Raw genomic sequence first — 15,937 nt, forward strand, 5'->3', positions numbered from 1 at the left:
GCACTGAACCCCCAACTGCTCCCCGGGCGCCGCAGCATAAATGGCTGCCCACTGCTCCGGGTGTGTGTTCACGGTGTGTGTGTTCACTGCTGTGTGTGTGCACTTTGGATGGGATAAATGCAGAGCACTAATTCCGAGTATGGGTCACTATACTTGGCCACATGTATATATCTGTTCTTACTAAAAAACTGAAAAAGCAGAATCACAGCCAATCAGAACATGCAGTGCTTTCAAAATAGTGGTGTGTGGAAATGATCATTCATCAATGCATCATGATTTTGATTCTCAAGAATTGGAATGGTGTTAATTTTGAACCACAGCTGCGTGTCGCTATGGCATGTATATGTGTGATAGAGACAGCCGTGCTCTGCTCACTGCCATCTAGATATCCAAGTTTGGAAAGGTTGAAGCAAATTACTTATACTATATTATATATACAGTGGGTACGGAAAGTATTCAGACCCCCTTAAATTTTTCACTCTTTGTTATATTGCTAACAAAGAGTGAAAAATTTAAGGGGGTCTGAATACTTTCCGTACCCACTATATATATATATATATATATATATATATATATATTAGGGCTGTGATTTAGCATGTTCATTTGGTGCAAATAATCATGTTAAACGTGTTAAAATTATTAATGTATTTAACGCACCCACCCCATCCCGACCTGTACTTCATCTTACTGTTCATTGCATGCAGTTGCTGATGAACATGATGCAGAACAACTGTCTGACTGCATGATGCATCCTGAGCCTTTTAAAATGTGGTTATATGCTTAAGAAATTCAAGATACAGTGCTTCTGTATGGGGTTTTGTCTTATATTTATATCTTTATAGTTTAGCAGTATCGCATGAGTAAGACTGCTGTTTTTCCCGAATATCTGGACAAGTGCAAATGTGCTATTGATTTTATACAACAGGTCAATAAACAAGAAGTTAATATTGTGTTACGTTGTAGAAACAATATCAGTATTATCTGTTTTTGCTCAGTTTTGAAAACAATATTTTTTATTTTTTTTGGGAGCAAATGGGAATGCAAAAGCATACTTTAGGGGTTTCTGCGGGTCTTATAAAGTCCTAATTTGCCCTTCCACAAATTAAGGCCTTCAAAAGGTCTTAAAATGGAACAGAAGTTAGGGTGCTCTCACACTTGGTTCGATTGCCTTGTCCGAACCAAAGTTTGATTGCTCCCCCTCCCCTGCCCCTGCTACACTGCGTTCATATTATTTTATTTGGGTCCGGACCACGGTTCGTTTGCGTCATCAAACCAGCAGCTGTTTAGCCCGTTGCTTAGTAACGACGGTGCAGGAAAAGGCGGCAAAATGCATAACATTGCTCTCTTCTCTTTTATATTTATGTATTTGAACCGTTGGTTTTGTTCCGAAGCTTCAGTACATGATGGCACTTACGTCTGTCTTATGAATGTACTGCTGTCTAAAGAATGCTAAAGGCGAACAAAAATGAGATATACAGCTCTCTGCTTGCAGCGCGTCAGTCACACTCGTCAGGAAAGTGAGTGAAACACACAAACACATTTTTATCAAATAATACATCATTAAAATTGGTTCACTTGGTGATTTGGTATGATTGCGTTCATATCAGCATTGAATAGTGCCGGAGTTCACATGAACCGTACCCCAGACCACCCTTTTTAAAAGGGTAGTTCACCCCAAAATTAAAATTCTGTCATTAATTACTCACCCTCATGTCGTTCCAAACCTGTAAGACCTTCGTTTATCTTCAGAACACAAATTAAGATATTTTTGATTTAAACCAAGAGCTCCCACACCCTGTATATGTATATACATCGGGTTCAACCGTAATTTTACGAAACTACGAGAATACTTTTTGTGCGCAATAGGGTTGTGACGGTGAGGAAATTTTCCCACCGGTTAATCGACGTGTGACAACACCGGTAATACCGGTATCACCGTGGGGGCGGAGCGTTCCCTCTTTTCCTTGCTTTCCTTCGCTGTTAAATAGCTTGTAAAAGCGGCGTGCGCATTTTACTTTTACTTTGAAATAGCAGCAATTCGGCGTAAAGCAATTGTTCGTTTGAATTTTCCCTCTTTTCCTCGCTTTCCGTTGCTTTTAAATAGCTTAAAAGTGCCGTGCGCGTTTTACTTTGTCTATCGCGGCAAGCCTAGTGCGCAAAGAAAACTAAAATAACGACTTTATTCAACAATTCTTCTCCTTTTTTTGCTGGATTAAAATAGTATATTTTTGTCACACAAAAAGTATTCTCGTAGCTTCGTAAAATTACAGTTGAACCCCTGATGTCACATGGACTATTTGTCCTTGCTACGTTTCTGGACCTGGGAACATTTCAGTTGCATTGCTGTCTATGCCGGGTCTGAGAGCTCTCGGATTTCATCAAAAATATTAGAGCCCGACCGATATACCGTTTAGCCGATATTATCGGCCGATATGAGCCTGTCGCCGATATGAACATTTCTTTTTTACAGAACATATAATGCAGATGAAATGCTTCTGAATGGTGTAATTACTTAGCTTGTCCAGCAGAGCGCGCTCCATTGTTTGCTACTGGACCCAGGTCAGTGTAGTGTAGAGATGCGCGGATGTCGCACCGCTCGCGTCCGGTGTAGAATAGAACCCATTATGTTGTCTACAGTTATTCAGTTATTCAGTTAACTGATGCCTCATTCTATTTATGACGTGCTGACAGAAGTTCAAATGATTTTCAACGGTCGCTTTGACGCGTTTTGTATCGGTATCGGCCAGTGTGGTCCAACCTAGCTATCGGTATCGGCAAAATCCACTATCGGTCGACCTCTAGTGTTCACATCATCCAAACGAACTGAACTTTGATGTCAATCGAACCCGGGTGTGCACCAAAAGTGCTAGTGAGAAAGCACCCTTAAATTCATAAAAAACATTTTTAAATTGTTGATTTTTTTTTTTTGAGTCCATTGTCTGATATATGTTCTTGTTTAAATCATACTCAAATGCTCAATTCATTTTGATCAATTTCTCATAAAACAAGAGTTCTTATCTGAAGTTATTTTGCTTCTCAAGTAAATTTATCATGATTTAAGAATCGTTATATATTTGCACTGGAAAACAAGACAAAAGTACTGACAAAGAACATCACTGAGTTTTCATTGTGGGCAGGGTTTGGTAGGGATATCGTGTCAAAGGTCGTTCTAAAGCTACTGAAAGAAATGTGAATGGAGGGGAAGTGCTGTGGCCCTGCAGTATTTGCCGTGCTGGGATGTTTCCAAGCTCATTATGATGGCTAGACAGGACTGTGTTGACATTACTTGGGAAATACTATGTCCTAAGAACAGTTTCCATTGCTCATTGAAATTTTTATTCACTTCTCATACACTTATTCGCTTTTAAGAAGCAAGGACTGCTTACTAGTAAATGTAAATATAATACAAGTATTTCTGGTCTTGGATGCTGATTGGTCAGAGCAGCATTCCAGACATGCTAAATTGCAATATGAGACACCTGCATCCCTGTGCAGCATGCATATTAAGGATGTGCAAAAAAATGTTATAAATGGACTTGTCTGTGGGTTGAACCATTAGTTGACTAGTCTGTTCAGGAGACCTGTATAATTAGTCTGTATAATTAGATGCACATTTCTTTTGAATGTATGGATGCTATACACAGCCTGTACATTTATTTTGTTTAGCGCTTTTCGCAATTCAAATTGTTTCAAAGCAACTTTAGTGGAAGTCATACTATTAAGTCTATAATGCTTTACCACAGAGCGAGTTTTAGGGCTGAGCGATACGACAATATAAAGTGATGATGCAAGTGATCCTTTGGATTTAGATCTAGCTATATTGTATTTATAGTTCTGTCTAGCGTATATAGGCTTGAGAATCCAAAGTGATTATAGGATTTAGATAATAAGGCATTCAAGATTGTGCTTTATTGTGAGTATACTGTAGTCACGGCTATAGGGGTTGCAGGAACTTTACTGTTGTCCTGTTTCATGCGCTCATTTGTCTCTTTATTTATTTTACATTTACATAATATTTAATAGAGTGAAGTATATTTTAGTATAATATTTTACCCCTAATTTTCTTATTAAAATGATTGTGATGTTATTATAAGACATAAATTTCATCTAGTTATTACATCTAGTTATTAATTAAATACAGTTTAATTAAATGACTGTTACCAATACTGTGTGTGAAATTAATGTGCTGAATTTTGTCTATGTTTTACAGGTATTATTAATCCCAAACAACCCAAGGAAGCACCCAAGAACTTCACTTTTGACTATTCATACTGGTCACACAGCTCAGTAAGTTTCTGTCACTGAATACATCACATCCTTCAAACAAAAAAAAGAGCTTTGTCTCAATATCCAATATAAATAGGTGGGGAGAGAGTGTGAGTGGATGAAGCTGCTGCAACATATTTAATTGTATGAACCTGTCAATAATAATGAATATTTGTATACCACTTTTAAATCAGCTTTACAGAAAGGTATACTATAACAGAAATTCATGCAACATAAGGTCTATAAAGTCCTTATTTCATCAAAAAACTTGATTGAAAGTAATGCCACAATGCATTTGTCTTGTGCTGCCAGTGAGTATTGTAACGGGGTGAAGAATCACACGACAAGTAATCTCAATCAATACCCCGGAGGGTGGATTTATTGGGGTGATGGGTGCTAGTGAGAAAGGTCCAGGTAGGTGCTCCGGTGCCGTGAGTGCTCTCTTCCGTCTTCCCAGTGCAGAGGGTCCGTGCAGTGCTCCTGTGGGGCTGGTCGGTCACACGCTGCTTTCTGTGGGGAAAATGAGAGGGCGAGTTAGTGCTCAGTCTCATGGAGGAATCTCCTAGATGGCAGGGCTTGCGTGGCTTATGTAGCCGCCGCCTGATGAGGTGCAGCTGTGACCGATCAGCCTGTGATGATGATGGCCAGGTGCTCCTCGCTTGTTTCCAGGGCGACGCTGATGAAGCCTCGGGACGCTCGTCACACTCCCCCCCCTTAAGCGTCGTCCTGGTCCTGTTAACGATATTGAGATAGTAGGGGAGAGATAGGGGGTGGGTGGGGAGTGACCCCTGACAGACCTGCGAAAGCTGCCCAGATCCGAGAGAGGCCATCCGCGTTGGCGTTCGCGGCTCCCGTGGCTTATGTAGCCGCCGCCTGATGAGGTGCAGCTGTGACCGATCAGTCTGTGATGATGATGGCCAGGTGCTCCTCGCTTGTTTCCAGGGCGATGCTGATGAAGCCTCGGGACGCTCGTCACAGTATGACAAAGGTGACTCTGGCAAGGAACAGAAAACGCTAAAAAAAAATAACTTTAGATGTTTATTCTTGCATGCAACTGCAAACAGTATGCAACACAATATAATCAAGGTGTAAATTTGTTAGCATTTACCAATAATAACACTCATCTTCTTCAGACATTCATCTGAACACAGAAAACTCCCTCAGACTTCTTTTCACTCTGTATTTGCAGGAGGAAGACCCATCCTTTGCATCTCAGAGGAAGGTGTATCAGGACATTGGCGAGGAGATGCTGCTTCATGCTTTCGAGGGCTATAATGTGTGTATTTTTGCTTATGGGCAGACTGGAGCAGGGAAGTCATACACAATGATGGGAAAACAGGATCCTGGACAGCAAGGCATCATACCACAAGTATGTTTATGCAGACAGCATGAATGAAAGCTTCCAGCAACAAGTAATTTTTTCTGTTCTCCATTGAAATGAACAAAAGCAATGGAGTCAGTATATATTTGATGTTTAATGTTTAGCTACGTAAGATTTAACTATGGATGAAAAAAAACAGAAACCATGTGACTGAAAACCATTTTAGTCGATTGCTGTACAAAGCTACATTGGGTGATATAGTCTGAATGACAGGACTATATTAAAGGTGCACTCAGTCATTTTTTGCTAATTTAAAATTATGTGCATAATTGAATGAACAGCATTTGAGAAATGTCTTGACATGAGGAATCGAGTATTTTTTTAAATCTTTTCACATATTGTACTATTCATTGTGCTAAAATACTGTTGGTTTCAGACACCAGAATTTTGCTGCGCTGTAAATGAAATATTGATTGGAGTCAAAATTCAGTGGATATTTGAGACACAAGATCGCACAAGTAAAGTTTGTATTTAATGAGAGCATGGATCCTTGGTGTTACAAGAGGTATAATAGTAGCATCAGGTTGATTTATGCTGATGAGCAGTCCGATTTACAGAGTTGCTATGAACGATGGTCCATATAAAGTTCAGTGGTTGATTAAAAATCGTATAAACCTTATAGTAACTTATAAACCTTTAAAGACAGACCTGTTGTGAGCTACAAGGTTGTTAATCGATGACATGCACTCTTTTTTGAAGCCATCAGCTTGCATTGTTTCAGCTTATTTTAAATAAATTATGTTTAAAATCTTCATGGGAAAAATGAATAGGATCCAAGAATCAAGGCTGCTGAAGAAGTGGACAGGGACTGTCGGGATGCTGAAAGCCCTGATTGACCAATCAGAATCAAGTATTTCAGAGAGTCATGCAATAACTATATTAGAGGTTTGTGTGCCAGTGTAATTGATTGCTCTGTGAGATCTGCATTCATTATAAACAAAATAATGTAATAAACAAAAAACATAGTCAGGTCCATTTATGAGGGAGTAGTGGGTGGTTCTTCAAAGGTACTAAAAGAATTGTAAATATTTGAAGTAATTAATGGTTTATTCTGTGCTTGTGTTGAATTGAACTCCCTTAGTGATCTCTCACACATCTCTCTCATTGTGCATCATTGAATTTTTTTCCCCGTAGATGTGTGAGGATTTGTTCAGACAGACGGCAGATAACACTGACCCTGACCTGTCCTTCTCTGTTGAGGTATGTTTGTGTGCTTCTGAGTCATTGTGTGTGTCCATTTACATACAGTGTTAAAAAGAACTGTGAGAATTGTTTTGGACATTTCATTGATGCATGGCCTCAGAACTCAGCATGTGAGTTCACATTAAAGGGGTCATATGATGTTGCTAAAAAGAACATTATTTTGTGTATTTGGCGTAATGAAATGTGTTTGCGGTTTAAGGTTCAAAAAACACATTCTTTTCCACATACTTTACAGCGTTTAAATCATCAGTGGCAAATCCTTTAAATATAAAAAACGTTTTACTTACAGTCTGTGAGTCAGAACAGCAGGCATTGTAGTCTACTCTCCCAGGATCAGGAAACAGTCCTCCATAAAATGTGCTGCACACATCTGAATATTTGGGTTGAACTGTTCTGGAACAGTGTTGTAAATACAACTTAACCACTGCTTTCTAGTTGTGTCCTCTTTTGGAAGGCCAAACAAAGTAGTTTCGCTTTCACAATGAAATACACAGCGGACTAGAGTGAGCGGAGGCCACGGTGAAAACCGATCAGGCGATCCACAGCGCGAAGTTGATGTATTTCCTCAGCGACCAGCACGGATCAGCTCTAGGCATGACAAAGCGGATATCGTCCTCTTTTGGAAGGCCAAACAAAGTAGTTTCGCTTTTACAACGACACACACAGTGTCTTCACGATATAGCGGCGGCGGCAACAACAATACTACAGTGAGAATAAAAGTTATGCCCTCTTTCTTTGCGTGAACATTTGGGCGGCGTTATAGGTAGGCGTGGTTGACTCTTAACTTTTATAAAGAATATCTCTTTGGATTTGAGACTTTAGTCTTTGCAACTTTACAGATCTTTTTTATACACCAAGAGCTTGTAACACTTCAAAGAGAAAGGAAAATTTTAAATCGCATCATATGACCCCTTTAAACGGCAAATAAACAATTTCTGGATATAATTTTCTGTGTTTTTTAGGTTTCATATATGGAGATTTACTGTGAGCGAGTTCGGGACTTGTTGAACCCAAAAAGCAGAGGGGCCTTGAGGGTCAGAGAGCACCCTATAATGGGCCCTTATGTAGAAGACCTCTCCAAAATGGCGGTTACCAACTACAGTGATATTGCAGATCTCATGGACACTGGCAACAAAGCCAGGTATTATTATACACACAAACAGGACTATGATTCAAGTTAAAATCCTGTTTGTCTGCTAAACAAATAAGCAATTAATCAGATTATATACATGCATATATGTTTTGAACGGTGGAAGAGACAAATGAAACAAAACAAAGATTTAAATATATGCTTTTCATTGTGTGCAGAACAGTTTCAAAATATAAATGTTATTAAAAGTCCAGATAAAAATATAAAACGCAGCACAGATAATGAAAAAAACAACATTTCTGATAAAGAAAAAAATCACTAGCTAAGGCCAGAAACGCAAGACCTTTGCATAAACAAAAATATAGGCAAGAATGCTGATGATTTGCATGCATGATTTCTTACATTGCTGTGGTAGTATCAAACATCAGTACTTAAAGTGGTGATAGTTACCTTCAAATAACCAACTGGATGTGTTATTCAGACTATAAACATGTTGACAGGTTACTGACTAACTAACTAACTAGCTTAGTGAGATTCTCTTTAAACACTTGCTCCAATAAGATAGTAATTGACTTTAATTGCACTTGGATGCACTTTAAACTCAATTGATGTATGATTTTGAACTTATGTTATTGTTAAAATAAGTATGACAGTATTTAGATGTGTAATGTGCATTCTTTATGAAGTATTTGACAACATTTATAGTGACATTTATTTGCTTTTTGTCTGTTCTCTATTACTTTAAGGACGGTTGCTGCTACTAATATGAACGAGACCAGCAGTCGCTCACATGCTGTCTTCACCATCCTCTTCACACAGCGTCGACATGATAACATGACCAGCCTGGACACTGAGAAGGTGTGTGTCGGACATTAGAAAACACTTGTTTTTTTTGCTGTTCTTTACTGAGTCTGGTTTCTTGTCTTCTGTTCAGGTGAGCAAGATCAGCCTGGTTGATCTGGCAGGTAGTGAGAGAGCAGACTCATCTGGAGCCAAAGGCATGAGGCTGAAGGTCTGTCAGATGTCATATTAGTTCTGAATTAAAGGAATAGTTTACACAAAAACAAAATACTGTCATCATTTAAACACCCTCATCATTGTTGTGAAACCATTTTTCAGAAGGATGTTCATGCTGCTGTTTTTCAAATAGGACATGCACACTTAATAAAAAGTTAAAAGGAACAGCATTAACTTGCAAATAGAAATAATTTGTGACAATATAAATGCCTTTACTGTTACTTTTTATCAATTTTAAGCATCCTTGCACAATAAAAGTATTAATTTAAAAAAGAAAAATCTTACGGGCTCCAAACCTTTGGAATGGTAGTGTATCATTCAACATTGATAATAATGATGCATTTCTTGAGCAGCAAATCAGCATATTAAAATGGTTTACTGTATATAGGATTACGAAATACACTATATTCAAATAGAAAACAGCTTATTTCAATTGTAATGATATTTTAGAATATTACTGTTTTTACTGTGTTTTATCAAATAACTGCAGAATTATTGAGCGTAAGAGACATTTTTTCAAAACAATACAAATTTATTTTGACCAGTTATGTGTGTGTGTATATATGAGTGGAAGGGAAGTTTTCTGGTGAATCATGGCTTAAATTGGAAACAAGTCATATGTAAGAGTTTTATCATGTTTTTTGGAGCTTGACATCAAGCTACTTGAATTACATTGAAAAGCTATGGACATCCTTTTAAGTAAATTATAACAACTTATTTTTGGTTGTATTAAACCTATTGAGTATTAACAGAAAGTTTAAAAGCATTGTGTTTTTTTAGGAGGGAGCTAATATTAACAAGTCTCTGACAACACTGGGTAAAGTCATCTCAGCACTGGCAGACATGGTAAGAACTTTTTATTTTTGTTCTCTTTAGTTTTGCTGACTCCCCTTTGTTTCTTACTGCTGCTTCGGTTCAGTTCTTTACCTCATTTCTCAACTGTGTCTTCGTCTCTTCACTGTCCTTTAGTGTTTTGTCTCAAATGTCGAGTTCTTTGTGAAGGGTAACAATATGTTTCCACTCCACAGCATGGCTCAAAGAAGAGACGCTCTGATTTCATTCCCTACAGGGATTCTGTCCTCACGTGGCTATTGAGAGAAAATCTTGGTATGTCTTGCTGTCTAAAGGCCTATTCACAGACTGAGAGTTGAAACCATACATTCCAACACATCTGCTCACACCAGGGAGGAAAATTAGTCTGACAAGAGAGCATTTTTCATTTAGAGAGACTTTTTTCACTGAAATAAATTCATTGACCAATAAGATGCTTTTCGGGTCACGTGTTGTTAGATCCTGTCAACACGTCAGGAATGTCCCATTAGAGGATCTGTTTTGTCTGGTATCTAAAACCAGTTCGGTCTGATGCCCAAAACCAGTCAACAAGAAGTTTCTCTGATACGCAACTAGTCATTTAAGTAACTCTTCTATCAGCCCAAGATTGACAGTAAATCTTGAGATGGAGATACTCTTGCTTTCTAACTTACCTGTGAAGACAAACACAGCTAAGCAACATAAGATTAAACGGTAACAAAAAAATAATCTAAGAAAGTGAAAAAAAGAAAGTGACGTGACATGTGGCCAAGTATGGTGACCCATACTCGGAATTAGTGCTCTGCATTTAACCCATCCAAAGTGCACACACACAGCAGTGAACACACGCACACCGTGAACACACACCCGGAGCAGTGGGCAGCCATTTTTTGCTGCGGCACCCGGGGAGCAGTTGGGGGTTCGGTGCCTTGCTCAAGGGCACCTCAGTCGTGGTATTGAAGGTGGAAGAGAGCGCTGTACATTCACTCTCCCCACCTACAATCCCTGCCGGTATGAGACTCGAACCCACAACCATTGGGTTACGAGTCCGACTCTCTAACCATTAGGCCACGACTTCCTTGGACATTCCCCAAAATGAAATGAATAAATTTTCTGATGCATATTTTTCATGTGGGGTTCCAGTAACATACAAAGATACAGATATCAGCTTTGTGTATTCTGAATGTTTTAGATATAAAAACGTAAAACTTAAATAAAAAACGTAAAACTTAAATATTACCATTGGGTTACGAGTCCGACTCTCTAACCATTAGGCCACGACTCCCTTGGACATTCCCCAAAATGAAATGAGTAAATTTTCTGATGCATATTTTTCATGTGGGGTTCCAGTAACATACAAAGATACAGATATCAGCTTTGTGTATTCTGAATGTTTTAGATATAAAAACGTAAAACTTAAATAAAAAACGTAAAACTTAAATATTTATAAAAATATTAAAAAATCAGTGTTAAGGAAATTCACGTGTATATAAAGGGACAGTTCATCTAAAATTAATATTATCTTCATTTACACTCACCCTCATGTCGTTCTAAACCCATAAGACTTTCATTCATCTTTGAAATAAATGAAGATAAATTCAGTGTAACCTGAAGGATTTTTGTCCCTCCATTGAAAGTCCAAGCAACCAAAGGGTCATGTGACACTGAAGACTGGTGTAACGACGCTGAAAATTCAGCCTTGATTACAGGAATAAATTCATTTAAAAAAAAAAAAAAAACATTGTTTTAAGTTGTTATCATAAATAATAATAAATTGTAATGAATGCACTGCAGCCTTTGTGAGCATAAAAAAAAAAAAAAAAACATTTAAAAAATCTTACTGACACAAACCTTTAAACTGTAGTGTATAAGCAGGTGGCCAAAAATGAGGTCTAACTTTAAATGAGGTTAACTTTAATAATTACATAAAGGAATGTGTTGCATAGTGTACTAGTTGCAATTATTACTTAAATAAGCTTATTTTAATTTTTGTGAATAGACCTGCTGTCTGTTATTCATTTAACTTTTGGTTTTGTTTTTGTTGCAAACAAGTCTCTAACCAACTGTTGTTATTGCTCCACACAGAGTTTAATTGAGTGTTTGTGTTTGAAGGTGGAAACTCTCGCACGGCCATGATTGCTGCTCTGAGCCCAGCAGATATTAATTATGAAGAAATACTCAGTACTCTCAGGTAAAAACACACGAGAGAACCATAGTTCTTTTCTACAACACATTGTCCTATATGCACTATATAACCAGCATGTGGCCTACTGTAGGTATGCAGACAGAGCTAAGCAGATAAAATGTAATGCTGTCATTAATGAGGATCCAAACGCACGTCTCGTCAGGGAGCTGAAAGAAGAGGTCAACAGACTCAAAGAGCTCCTCCTGTCTCAGGGACTCAGCAACCTCATCACTGCCTCAGGTAAATATACACATACACACGCAAACCCTCCTAACATTAACAGCCAGGTCGCATTTCACCACAAAACCAAACAAAAAAAAAGGTCTTAAACCCATTTTTAGAGCCTTTGAGATTATCGCATAGACATTGTGTTAAATTCATTTTCAGTGGTGATTCTCATTAAAATCGAGATATGTAATAGATGTGTAATATTATTTAAATCAGCATAAATAAAAAGCTGTACAAATGTAATAATATACCACACTGTGAGACTTTTTAAAATGTTTTTTAAAGAAGTCTCTTACGCTCTCCAAGGCTACATGTATTCATTCAAAAAGTAATATTGTGAAATATTATTGCAATTTCAAATAACTGTTTTCTACTTGAATATATTTATATTTAATATAATGTAATTTATTCCTGTGATGAAAGCTGAATTTTCAGTTATCATTACTCCAGTCTTCAGTGTCACATGATGCTTCAGAAATCATTCTATGTTGATTTGCTGCTCAATAAACATTTATTATTATTGTCATTGTTGAAAACTGTTGTGCTGCTTTATATTTTTCTGTAAACCATGATACATTTTAAGAATTCTTTGAAAAGAATTTTCAAAAGAACAGCATTTATTCAAAATTAGTGCTGTCAAATGATTAATCGCGATTAATCGCATCCAAAATAAGTTTTTGTTTACATAATATATGAGTGTGTACTATGTGTATATATAAATACAAACACATGCATGTACATATTTAAGAAAAATATGTTGTTTATATATTTAATATATTTATATATAATATAATAATATAAATATATATGTATGTGTGCGTATTTATATGTACATAATAAATAAACAGTACACACACATACATTATGTAAACAAAAACGTTTATTTTGGATGTGATTAATCGCGATTAATCGTTTGACAGCCCTATTCAAAATAGAAACCTTTTGTAAAATTATTAATGTTTTACTGTTACTTTTAATAAGTTTAATGCTTTCTTGCTGGGTTAAGTAAAAACAAAAATCTTACTGACCCAAAACTTATGAATGGTAGTATATTAGGTATTTTTTGCATTACGGTAATGAGTACTGGGGAGGGAAATCTGATCACATGGCCACAGGATGCACCGAAGTTGACAGACATGGACTAAAAGCCACAAACTCTAAATTTGAATTTGAACTGGAGACACACCAATTACAATAACAGCCACTTAAACAATAACTGGCACACTCATTTTCTCTCAGGGTCTGAAACAGAATGCCCGTCTTTGGGAGGAGCATCAGGTGAGCTCCATCAGCCCTTGCTCTCATATGTACAGTCTACCTCTGATGCACCAATGGAGGGTGTGACGCCCACTAGTCCCACTGCACACATCAGCAAAGAGGAGGCCGCGGAAAGACTCAAGGTACACATGATATCACATTCTCAGCAGATACTCTCTTCTCAACAACAGCCAAATGTCAGTACAGCAGTGTTGGAGAAGCTACTTTCATGATAGAGTTTCTTATTATTAAAGTAGGTAAAGGTGTTGGAATTTTAGAAGTTTTGCTAACTTCAGCTACTACTACTCTCTAAATGATACCTTTCCGAGGCATGTCAACTAACCCAATGTCAGAGTATCCAAATGCAGAGAGTGCTTCTGACTGATCAGGGGTTCTTTTGTATGTTTGGTATGTAAAATAAAGTAAAGGCAGAGAAAATATTTCTGTCTAGCATCGTCTTTCTGTGTTTCTAACAGGAAACAGAGAAGATAATTGCAGAGTTGAATGAAACATGGGAGGAAAAGCTCAGGAAAACAGATTCAATACGACAAGAGAGGTGAGAACAGGCAAAACCCAGTTCCCAGTGTTCAAAATGTTCACACAATTGTACATTCATTTATGGAATAACCTTACCCTGTGAATGTTACACACCAATCCATGGTCAATCCATGGAATACAGGTCAACACTGGTTGACAGCCAGCTATCTGCTTGGTGTGTTATGGTTGGTCGTCGACCAATATGAATTTTTTGATTGCCGATGCCATTATCTTGCCAGAGAGCTGGGCAGCCAATGGGAAATACAGGGTTTGAAATTAACACGCTGACTCGCCAAATGCAGGTGGAAATTGACATAACACGTCAACACTAGCCAATTAGGGTGGGTTATGATTCATAGATGATGTTCTGTCACTTTGCATGGCATTGCTATCAGAGCCTTTCCCTAAAAGGAGCCTGTGACGAGAGGGGCGGGGCCGAGAGGCCGTGGGAACGGACTTTAAATGTTCGCCGGTTCCGCCTCCTTCTTCCATAGTTCAAGCACCACCGCCTCAGGCAGCCACCGGCAGTCTCTCCGCTTGTTCCTGCTGCCCGATCTCCTCAGCACTGCGATCCCCCTCAGCAGCGAGGGCTCTCTGACAGCGTGTCCCTCCTTCCTCCCGGGTTTCGGCACCAATGTAACAACGTTCATAGTCACGGGAAGAAGGAGGCAGGAACCGGTGAACATTTAAAGACACTGTCGTCACGCCTCCTTTTATCCTTCTGGAGCTCCTCCGTACGACTCGAGACCGGTGAGTGGCGCAGGTGTCGCGCATTAGCATTTACTCCACAGGCCTCGCTCCGTTCCCACGGCTCTCGGCCCCGCCCCTCTCATCACAGAGCCTTAAACATTAGTAAAACAAAACATTGACTATTTGAATGAAAGTCTGCTTTCTTGTTTTAGGGTGCATTCACACCAGGAAAGTCCGCTAGTTCACTTGCTTTGGTCTGGATCAAATACAATGTTGATTTTTTTTTGTTTGGTGCAGTTCGCTTTCAAACTGCCCTTTTTGCAAGTGAACCAGAAATTGTAAACAAAACCACACGTGTGCTAAGGTCATCCATTCATTGGACAGAAATTCTCAAGCAGGGAAAAACAGGAAGTGCAAAAACAGGCTAATCATGGAGATCTTTCTTAGTGCAATTTGTATTCTTTTACTGATTTGGTGTTATCAGCTAACGCAATATGAATAAACTTATGAGCATCATATAAGACAATGTCATACGATGTTGTAATTATGACTTGATGAAAATAAAATCTATAGATATAAAATACTTAAAGCATATCACGATGTTAGTTTAAACATTTAACCTAGAAAAAAATGTGCACTGTTAGGCACATATTCAATCGTTTGTGCGGAGAGTGGAAGCTGAAGCGTGCTTCAGGACATCAGTGGAAAAAATTAAAACACGCCGTAATTTTTGCTCATAAAGGTAAGAATAATACATAGTTCGGAACTGTAAAGGGTCTACTTTTATTTGTGTGCACTCACAATATCAACAAAACGTTGTGCTTTTATAAAATAAATAGGAAAACAGGGGATGCGCATTCTGCCATCTCGGTTTCGAACAGGAGTGCTTGCTTTTGTAAAATAAAGAAAACAAATAGATGCGCTTTCTGCCGTCTCGTTCTTGAACAGGAGCGCTTCACAAAAATGAACCGAAACTCAGCAAATATTTTCCTTAAATTCATGATGAATATATCTATAAAAAGCTTTAAATGACTACAAAATGAAATAATTCAAATCCAAAACAAAGACTCTTTCATTATGTAATTCGTAAAGATGCATTTATTTCTAAAGGCGCGTCCAATGAGGAGATGGCGAGTCAGAATTGTCTTTATCTTTATAGATAAAGATAAAACTTTATCTTTGCGACACTGACTCAGAAAACATTAGTTTATTAAAGGGGTCATATGATGCGATTTCAAGTTTTCCTTTCTCTTTGGAGTGTTACAAGCTGTTC

General features: G+C 38.1%; 1 protein-coding gene across 2 annotated transcripts in view; it reads left to right on the plus strand.

The window, feature by feature from the left end:
* The window catches only part of kif1ca (kinesin family member 1C, a), a 69,681-nt gene that overhangs the window by 36,219 nt on the left and 17,525 nt on the right, over positions 1-15,937 (plus strand). For both annotated transcript variants that reach the window (XM_016451933.1, XM_016451934.1), the window contains exons 3-14: positions 4,211-4,287; positions 5,456-5,635; positions 6,782-6,847; positions 7,813-7,991; positions 8,687-8,798; positions 8,875-8,952; positions 9,738-9,803; positions 9,986-10,064; positions 11,880-11,958; positions 12,044-12,192; positions 13,420-13,580; positions 13,914-13,993. In XM_016451933.1, coding sequence (XP_016307419.1) covers positions 4,211-4,287; positions 5,456-5,635; positions 6,782-6,847; positions 7,813-7,991; positions 8,687-8,798; positions 8,875-8,952; positions 9,738-9,803; positions 9,986-10,064; positions 11,880-11,958; positions 12,044-12,192; positions 13,420-13,580; positions 13,914-13,993 — 1,306 coding nt within the window. The remainder of the gene's footprint in view (positions 1-4,210; positions 4,288-5,455; positions 5,636-6,781; positions 6,848-7,812; positions 7,992-8,686; positions 8,799-8,874; positions 8,953-9,737; positions 9,804-9,985; positions 10,065-11,879; positions 11,959-12,043; positions 12,193-13,419; positions 13,581-13,913; positions 13,994-15,937) is intronic.

The sequence above is a fragment of the Sinocyclocheilus anshuiensis genome, unplaced genomic scaffold (assembly GCF_001515605.1).
Source record: "Sinocyclocheilus anshuiensis isolate Anshui unplaced genomic scaffold, SAMN03320099.WGS_v1.1 scaffold431, whole genome shotgun sequence".
Lineage (NCBI taxonomy): Eukaryota > Metazoa > Chordata > Actinopteri > Cypriniformes > Cyprinidae > Sinocyclocheilus > Sinocyclocheilus anshuiensis.